The sequence below is a fragment of the Pholcus phalangioides genome, unplaced genomic scaffold (assembly GCF_987345545.1).
Source record: "Pholcus phalangioides strain wild (caught in Gottingen) unplaced genomic scaffold, Ppha-v1.0 ptg000012l_1, whole genome shotgun sequence".
Classification (NCBI taxonomy): Eukaryota; Metazoa; Arthropoda; class Arachnida; order Araneae; family Pholcidae; genus Pholcus; species Pholcus phalangioides.
Window position 1 is genome coordinate 22713868 of NW_028301605.1, and position 9626 is coordinate 22723493.

The window sequence follows — 9626 nt, forward strand, 5'->3', positions numbered from 1 at the left end:
AATGTCAGGTATGTAATTCGATGGTTTCCTTTTTTATCTTCGTCGGTTACGCAAATGACGCCGAAAAAGACATTACAATGCTAAGGTGGGCTCGGATTATATACGATCCACAACAGCAACAATAATAATAGTAATAGCAAGCCACAGAGTGACATGTAGAAGGTAAAAGGGTCGCGACGAGAGATTGACTACACCGACAATCGACTATAGAACAAGTTTTTCCTCAAATCCACCGGCAGGAAAAAATTCTCACGTATAATGATTGCTTTTTTTTGTTATTCTTCGAGAAAGATTCGCAAAAGAGTGTTGACATCGAAGAAGAAGAGCAGTTTCTTATTCCATGGGAGATATTTCTTCGGAAAACTCGAACTGGGCTAAGAGAACTGGAACCCTTCTCGTTGGTCGAAGGCATTCTACCCGCAAGACCACGTGCCTGCCTGACTAATATCAAAGGAGAAAAAAAAAAAAAAACTAGTATCAAGGTAGCGAGAGCACTTCTTGGTAGAAAAAGCCATAAAGTTGTACAAACGGTAAAGAAGAGAACACCGTCGTTCCATTAGTCAACATTTGGAACCGCTTCTGTTTGGATACCGATCGTTAAATGGTGAGCGATACCTCAATTAGTATAATCAATAATTATTGAGTAATATTTTCTATCACTTGAATACAGTTTTTTTTTTCTGACAAGGTTATAAATTTACTTGAATATAATTTTTTTAAACAATTTATAATACAATATTTAAATTTACTTTTTTTTCCTGTTAATTCACAAGAGTGTTTAAATATAACTTTTTAATAACAATAGAAAGAAAACTATTTTAATACAGTCAAATCCCGTATTAACGAATACCGTTATAGCGAAATTCTCGTTTTAACGAACACTTTTCAATCCTCCAGATAAGTTTACCTAGGAACAATGCATAAACATGGAATTCCTTTATAACGAAATGATTTCTCCGGTCTCTTAGAGTTTGTTATAACGGGATTCGACTGTATAACTTTTTTTTCAAAAGTTTGTGTAAAATTGTTTAAATACGTTTTGGTTCAAATAATTTTTAAACCATTTAGATATACTTTTCTTTTAATACCGCTTTTTAATATTCTTTTAATAATTTATAAAGCATTTTTAATAAAAAAATTTTCTACTAATTTATGAAGCTATTAAAAAATTGTGTTTTCTACTAATTTATAAAACTGTTTAAGTATAATTTTTTCTACCACAATTTATAAAATTATTTAAATATAATTTTTTTCTAATTATTGCCTATTAAACTGTCAAAATACAGTTTATTTAAAAATGCAGTAATCCTTCGCAACTTCGTGCGAGTCTGGGCGATACAATCAACGATTTTATCTGGTTCAAATGCTTGTTAAAATTTTAACAGTGGTTCTAATAAAAGGTGCGAAATAACCGCATGTGTGCGAGCTACAACGAGCGGCTACTGTAATTTATATGAGTATTATTTTTATAGTTACAAGTTTATTATGAAACATTTTAAATATTCTTATGAATTATTTATCAATTTATTATTATTATAATTTAAAAATATTTTAAACTATTTGTTTATTTTTTTAGAATTAATTGCTCATTATTATTGTTTTTAAGAAACATTTTTTAAATTCTTGCTTATTGTAATTATTTTTTACAAATATTTTTATAGAATTATTTGTTTATTATTTTCAAATAAATATATTTTTAAAATTATTATTTTATTATTTTTTATTTTAAGTGATTTTTCGGATATTATTTTAAGAAATATTTTTGAAATGACTAGTTCATTGTTATTATATATATTTTCAGAAAACATTTCGTATAATTTTCTGTTCATTATTATTTTTGTTTTCCGAAATATTCTTTATTTTGTTATTATTATTTTCAATTTTCTTGGAACTGTTTTTATTATTTCTTAAAAATGTTTTTCATAATAATTATTAATTTTTTTTTTATCACTGTTCAATTTCATTATAGAAAGGACTGATGAAACATAACTTGCTCATTTTCTGATTTTTTAATCTTTTTCTAAGTATAATCAAAATAATTTACAAAATTATGCAAAAATTATTTATTTTAAAATTTTTCAATTCGTTCTGAATTTTGCATATAATTTTTAAATTATTTCTTTTATCATTTATTTATTACTTTTGACATTATTTTTTCAATTTGTTCTGAATTTCCATCCAACTCGGAAATTACTTTTTATCCTATTAAAAATTGAAATATCCGAAATTTCACTTATAATAATTAGGGCTGGTACAATTAATCGGGTCGGTTAATAGATCAATTATTAATCGCAGTTAAAAATTTGAGTTAATTGACTCGCGATCAATTCGATTAAAATTTTTATTAAAAATTTGTGAATTAACTTGATTTGTTTGAAAAAACTGATTAGATATGTGTTATAAATCATATTTAGTACAGAACATTTTGGATAAGTGACTAAATTAAAAGATTTTTCAATCAATATTTTGACTGAATTCAATTCAACGAAAACTGATGATTTTAATTTCAAATTGAGTCAGATTGGAGTTTCAGAAGACAAGACCAAAATTTATTGTCTCCACTATGAACAGTAGTTTTTCGTATTCTTAGAGAAGCATCAACTCATCTCCTCACAAGTGCCATTCGAGAGGAGTTTCTAAGCAATTAATCAACAGTATAATCGAAAGTAGTTTCGAAATCTGTGAATAATAATCAAATTGCTTGAATTGGTGAGCCTTAATTTCTTAACCTATTCCTATATATGTTTACCTCTACCGAATAGGTGAGTGAAATGAGTAAATTACATTTTTATAGCACCTATTAATATTATATGGTCACAAAAAGTATTCGATTAATCGGTCGATAATCGATTAAAAAATTTCGATTAACCAGTTAAAAATTTTAATCGATTCCCAGCCCTAATATTAATACTTATATTAATTAGTTTATAATTATTTTCACAAAAAATCACTTTCTCATGATTTGTAATTGCTTCATTATATTGAGATGTATTTTTACAATTTCAATTCTTGAGATTCATATTTTGTAGCTTTATTAGTTTTTGGCATCTTCAAAACATTAAATTATAATTGAAAATGTATCAGCATATTTTATTTATTAGAAATGGGTTTTAGTTCATAAATAATTATTAAGTTTAATGAATATAAAATTTTCTGTCCACGTAATAATTCAAATTTTATTCAATATAATAATTCAAATTTTATTCAATATAATAATTCAAATTTTATTCAATATAATAATTCAAATTTTATTCAATATAATAATTCAAATTTTATTCAATATAATAATTCAAATTTTATTCAATATAATAATTCAAATTTTATTCAATATAATAATTCAAATTTTATTCAATATTCAAAATTTAAATTTTATGCAATACAATAATTGAAATTAATACAAATATTTGTGCTCTTTCCAAGATCTGAAGCACTTTTGGAGAAATGGAAATGTCCACGAAGACACTACTTGTCGCATTGTTTGGATTTTGTGCCGTTTTAGTGCCGTGCCAGTCGACAGGGGTCAGTAGGAATTTACGGGACCAAGTCCAGTCCCTTTTGAAGAGGTTCTCGTTCCACAAGAGCTTCCAACCTCTGCTCGCGACCACGAACAGCCTGTATCCGAGGGGCCTGTCTTCCAAGAGGTCTCTGGAACTCTTTGAGGACGGTCTCAGGCAAGTGTACCACGAACTGTACGGACACGATTTCGGAGGCAACGACACTCGCATGTCGAGGTCCTACTTCCACTTGAACGCTCGACAGAGTTTCTTCAGCAATGGATTGGCCAGCCTGTCCGAGTACCTGATGTCCCTGGTGGAGAACTCGCTGGAAGATTTGCCAAGCCTACCGAGACTCGAGGCTCAGGAGTGCATGAAGAGGAGCGTCTGCGAAGCTCATAGCCAGCCTAAGAAGTACGGGCTCATGGGCCTCATTTTACAGCTTCTTTTCCCGTGAGTACCAGGTTTTTTTCTGTCATTTAAGTTTCAGAGAATTCGGATATTCTTAAAAAAATTGTGAACTCCCAATCAACATTTGCGTCATTGGTCAGGCTCTGTGTGTATATTTGTAAATAGCGGCATCTTAACGGGTGGGTCAACGAAGCTCGTGCACGGGGCCACCGTATCAAACACGCTCCCCCTAAATTGTCTGAGACTTTATATATGTTACTGCCAAAGCCCGAATTTGGCCACTTCGCGAAGTGGCCAGCCCAGTTGACCCGGCCAATGTTCGAAATTCGATCTTTCACCGACCCCTACATGTCGATCCCTATATAAGAATCACTCTAAAAAATACCGATATTCATATTCCTTTACTCGCTAGGGTTGCCATAGCTAACCATAATTATTATGGTTAGCTATGGTTAATTATAAATGGCCCTATATATCACAAAAAAATACGCCGACGTGGTGATGGCCCCGAATCATAGGGACTAATATAGGGATGTATAGGAATCGATATATAGGGGCCGGCTAAAGCCTGAATTTCGGACATTGGCCGGGTTATCTGGGCTGGCCACTTCGCGTATCATAGGGACTGACCCCAGGGCCGTCATTTCAACTTTTTCCAGGGGGGCAAAGCACATGTACTCAATGTATGTATATATATTTGTATATATATATACCAATTTTAGTGTAATTTCGAAATAAATCCCCCTAAATGATGGGCCTGGGATTGACCACTTCGTGGCTAACTTCGGGCTTTAGCAGTAACATATATATATATATAATAAATTTTGTGAGATTAATCCATTGAAACCATTCATTCATTACTTCTGAAATTATATCTTTTACTTAATTCTGAAATCCTTTCCTTCATTAATTCTAAAATCGTTACTTTCATAATTGATGAGGAAATTATATAAATAAAAATTATAAAAATTTCTAAAATACTTTTTTTTCTCAGTTTTTTGTATTTTCCATCAATTCCGAATTTTTTCCCCTCAATTATGAAATTATATATTTCTTTTGATTCTGAAATTATATTTTCCTTTAATCCTGAAATTAAATTTATTAAAATTAATTTATTAAATTAAAATTATATTTTCCTTTAATTCTGAAATTATATTTTCCTTTAATTCTGAAATTATATTTTCCTTCAATTCTGAAATTATATTTTCCTTCAATTCTGAAAATATATTTTCCTTTAATCCTGAAATTATATTTTCCTTGAATTTTGTAATTTGCTTTTTTTCATTAATTCTGAAATTATATATTTATTAAGTCAGAATTTTTCATCAATTCTGAAATTCTCCTTTTCATTAATTATAAAACATATTTTCTCCAATTTTTATTTTCCAATAATTCTGAAATTATATTTTTCATTTATTCAGAGACGAGCTTATTATACTAATCGTGCCTCTGGATACACAGTTTGCATTTTTCAGTTTTCCATTTAAATTACCCCATTCATAGAATTTTCATTAATTTTGAAATTATTTGTTTCATTGGTTCTGAGATTACTTATAGCATTAATTCTGAAATAATGTTTTTCGTTAATTCTGAACTTATTTATTTGATTAATTTAGTGAGAACATTGAAAAAATTCTGAATTTTCATTGATTTTGAAATTTTACTTCAAAATTCTGAACTTATTTCTCTCTCTATTAAGAACTTTAATTAATTCTGAATTCCTTTTTGTCCATTCATTCTTACGTTCTTTTATTGATTCAGAAATTATTTTTCTAGATTTTTCATTAATTTTTCTGTGGTATGTATATGAAAATATGTTTCTCTGAAATATATTTTGCATTCTAGCATTTTCTGCGTGACGTTCTGAAATTATTTCTTTCAGTAATTGTGAAATTATTTAATTAATTATGACATTAATTTTTTTCAATAATGATCAATTAGTTCTTTCATTAACTATTAATTATTTTTTTCATTGATTATGAAATTATTTCTTTCATTAACTATGAAATTATTTCTTTCTCACTAATTCTGAATTTTCATTAATTTTTGTATTTTTGCGCTAGAACATCCTGAAATTATGCATGTTATTTTAGAGACTTTTCCTTCCTAAAATCGATAAAATCAGAATACCAAAACATATTAGGCCCCCCTGGACCCCCCGAAGTCAAGACAGACGGATTTGTAGAAAGGTAATGTGGGAAAATTCCTTGACTCTGCCCATAAAAATAGGATCAATTCCCATGATTTGGCAGAATTGAGTCCCCCATGTTTGTTTTATAATATCCAAGCATTAGGTCTGTGGGGCCCTCACATCCTTAGAAATTCACCATGTGACTATAGAGTTTGTTTTCCTTCTTCTTCTAATGATCGTAGGCTACCGGGTCAGCAGAGTTCAGAGCCGTGACGCTATGCAGGTCAGCTCGAGGGAGAAAGCTGCGTTGATACTGGAGCCCTACATTATTGTCATTATGGCCTTGTTGTCTTCCTTTACTTACGGGGAATCAGACGTGTTTGAACTTAACCGCTCGCTGTCGCCGTTACATGCTCGACTTACAAATGTCAATGAGTGTGATGAAGAAAAGGGCAAATAGATAAGGCCTATTCGATGGCTATGATCAATGAGATTTGCTTTACTTGCGTAACAGATAGACCATTGTATTTTAGAGATGATCGAGCCCGGAAATGCTTCAATAACTATGCGAATCAGGGGTTTTTAACCTATTGCTTTTATTAACCCCCGAACCCCCTTTTCAGCATATAAAATAAATGTATAAATCATATAAACATGCTGAGTCAATATCGTGGGGCTCTCATCCTTAATTTGACTGACCCACTTAAAAAATTTCCCCCAGGACCCCCGAGGGATCCATAGACGCAGGACCGTCCGAATAATTTCGAAGGCCCGGGCTCGAGAATTGTTTATGGCACAATTCTTTTCGAGGATGATGTCACTCTTCGCTATCCATACGAAGGTTTTCAACAGCTGGCTGATGCGAAGATGAATTTAGGAAAGAGAGAAAATTCAAAACTGCCCTTGCGGGGAATCGAATCCACGCCCTCTTACTTGCCGAATGTGCGTACGCCATCTGGTGGCAGTGCCAGCAGTTATGAGCTATGGTCTGAGTTAGGTCACCACCATCTGTAGCAGAAGACCTCCGCGCGAAGCTCATGATGTCACTTAAGAAGGTCATCTCACCTATAGCAATACCTTCTGTAGCAGAAAGCCTCCACGCGAAACTCGTGTGACGTCACTGAAGTCGTCCATTTCTCCTATAGTCACTGAATATATTGCAACGTTACGTGATCGAGTGATTCTATTCTTTCTTCATAGTGAACCCCAGTATGAGACAACGCTTTCGTGGGGGGGTTCCGAAAATTATTCTTGTCCTTTGAGGACAATACCAACAATATTTGAAGCAGGCGCCCCACCCCCTTTGGAAGAAACATTTAAAGGCGACTTCCTCCGCCTTTTCGATTTCAGTTAAAATTTAATCGATAGATGACTCTGCACCGATACTGTACATAATTAACTGCATTTTCGCGATTTTTTTAAAAACTGACACTGAGAGATCGAGATATGTCAGTGTTCTCCGTGCTTGTATGTGTGTATGGAGCTGATGAATAACTTGTGTTTGACCACCAATGAAAGGTGAATGATTGTAGGGCTTCCTATTATCAAAATCTGTAGTAACTAACATGGATAAGGGGCCATTCAAGTATTACATCAGCAAATTTGTAGCCATTTTTGATTCCCCCCCCCCCCTTGTCAGCAAAAGTCTGCAAAACACTGAACCCCCCCGATACTGACGGTATACTTTACTCGAATGACCAACTCAGCTAATAGTTAAGGTGTGTTTTAGGGTTGACATGCACATATTTTTGTTGAGAAAAAGAAATTAATTTATTTCAAGACATTTTCGATTTTGGACAATCTTTCGCGATCCTCCTCCCCGCCCCTCAGCTCATATACGTCGAGACTCACAGTTTGGGAACCACTGGTATACAGAATGGTCGTCAGAATGATGTATGACGGGTGCATGTTTCATTAATGTGTGTGTGTATGAGGTATATAATAAAAGATAATTGTATCATAATTAATGTTAATTACAGGCCATACACGAAAACCGAGGACCCCAACAACGTCGTTTCGAAGTACCAGTTGGCGGCACGTTATGGTCGTCAGTCGAACGCCAATTGCGGGATCCAATATGATGGCTGCATGTTGAACTTGCTGGACATCATTCAGGCCATGGTCAACGCTTTCATACGATGACATCACACCTTGCCATTCAGCTTAATTTATAACTGATTTCATCTATTCGTTGTGTTTGCATGTGATACATTTTCCCCTTCATTAATTTATATACAAGAGGAAAGAAAAGACTGAGACCGCTCAAAATGTGCCAGTCCTTTCTCCCCTCCCCCACCCCATATGACGTCAAGATTGCCGAGGACACCATGTTGGGGAGTGGTCACACGTGACTCTAATTGAACCCCATATTCTCCCTCTACGGCACAGTACACAACACGGTATAGGAATTTTCAAATTCAATATTTGAATGAAAATCTCTAATGTTTTTGTGATCATGTGAGTATTTTCAGTATTTTTCATGCCATGTTGAGAAAATGAATTTACATAGAAAAATAAATTGATGAATTTCTTTTTTATTATTGTTTTCTGTATTAATAAATGCACGAAAAAATAAATTTACATGAATACAATATGCATATATATAATGCAATCAATACAAGTCTAGTAATGGCAGCGTGTTTTTTTTTTTGATTTGTTGCACTTCGAATATTACATTTTGAATGGTTTCATTACAAAATACGTGACTGAACTAACTAACATTGTTATATAACAATATTCGGTTGTCGTTATTCCTAAAAAAATGTAAAAACACACACATGTAGGTTTGTGTTCCCAACCTTTCAAACGTCAGGTACCTCCTCCCGGAAAATGTGTGGAGGCTTTCGTACCCCTGGAAATGTGTGTAAACCTTGCGTTCCGCACGCTTAGAGAATGTTTGTATCGCTGAGATGCATGAGGCACGCCTATTGCTAGCCATGCTCAGTAAGCTTGCGTATTCCAAGAAATGCGCAAGTAGTGCGAGTTATGTGCCCTTAGAAATGCGTAAAAATCGCTATCGATATACATACAGGATGTTCCTGCAAGTCCTTGAAACATATGACAACCATATTTTTATGGGCATCTTTTTATCAGCCACCTCGTTGGGCATTTTGCCTGTTGTGGCGTTGTATTTGTATTTGTATTTGTATTTGTAAGTCCTACTTCGACCTTCATCTCATCAACTGTTCATCGTAGCGGTATGGTTTCAATTTAGGAAGTGTTCAAAATTATTTCAGAAATCACCCTGTACTAGTTTTTTAGAGTGAAAATACAGCGTCACAAAATAAAAATAAAAATCTAAATTTTTATACAGTCCCCTTTGTCTTCTAATTTCCAGTTAGAAAGTTGTTGTCCTGTCTCTTCTGGGGGGGGGGGGTGGGGTTGTGTGTTTTTAACCATGTTTTCTCATGTTTTTAACTGCAATATCCTTTGAGATATTTGAATTTAAAAAAAAATCATAGAAAAGTTGTGGGAAAGAACAGCACAAACTAACTGAATATGCCAACACCATCTATAGCAGAAGGCCCACCGCGTGAAGCTTGTGACGTCATTAAGAAGGTGACGTCATCTCACCTATAGACATTGGATAT

The 9626-nt window shown here is 33.2% G+C and overlaps 1 protein-coding gene across 1 annotated transcript; it reads left to right on the forward strand.

Moving 5' to 3' along the window:
• Positions 1-284: 284 nt before the first annotated feature.
• Positions 285-8573, forward strand: LOC149079875 (uncharacterized). The gene is made up of 3 exons (XM_089240382.1): positions 285-604; positions 3421-3947; positions 8016-8573. The coding sequence occupies exons 2-3, from the start codon at positions 3442-3444 to the stop codon at positions 8176-8178; spliced, it is 669 nt and encodes a 222-aa protein (XP_089096508.1). The 5' UTR covers positions 285-604; positions 3421-3441; the 3' UTR covers positions 8179-8573.
• The last annotated feature ends 1053 nt before the right edge of the window (positions 8574-9626 follow it).

Coding starts and splice junctions, on each gene's coding strand:
- LOC149079875 (XM_089240382.1), top strand. CDS start 3,442: ATGGAAATGTCCACGAAGACACTACTTGTCGCATTGTTTGGATTTTGT. Junction 3,948..8,015: donor ATTTTACAGCTTCTTTTCCC/GTGAGTACCAGG, acceptor TGTTAATTACAG/GCCATACACGAAAACCGAGG.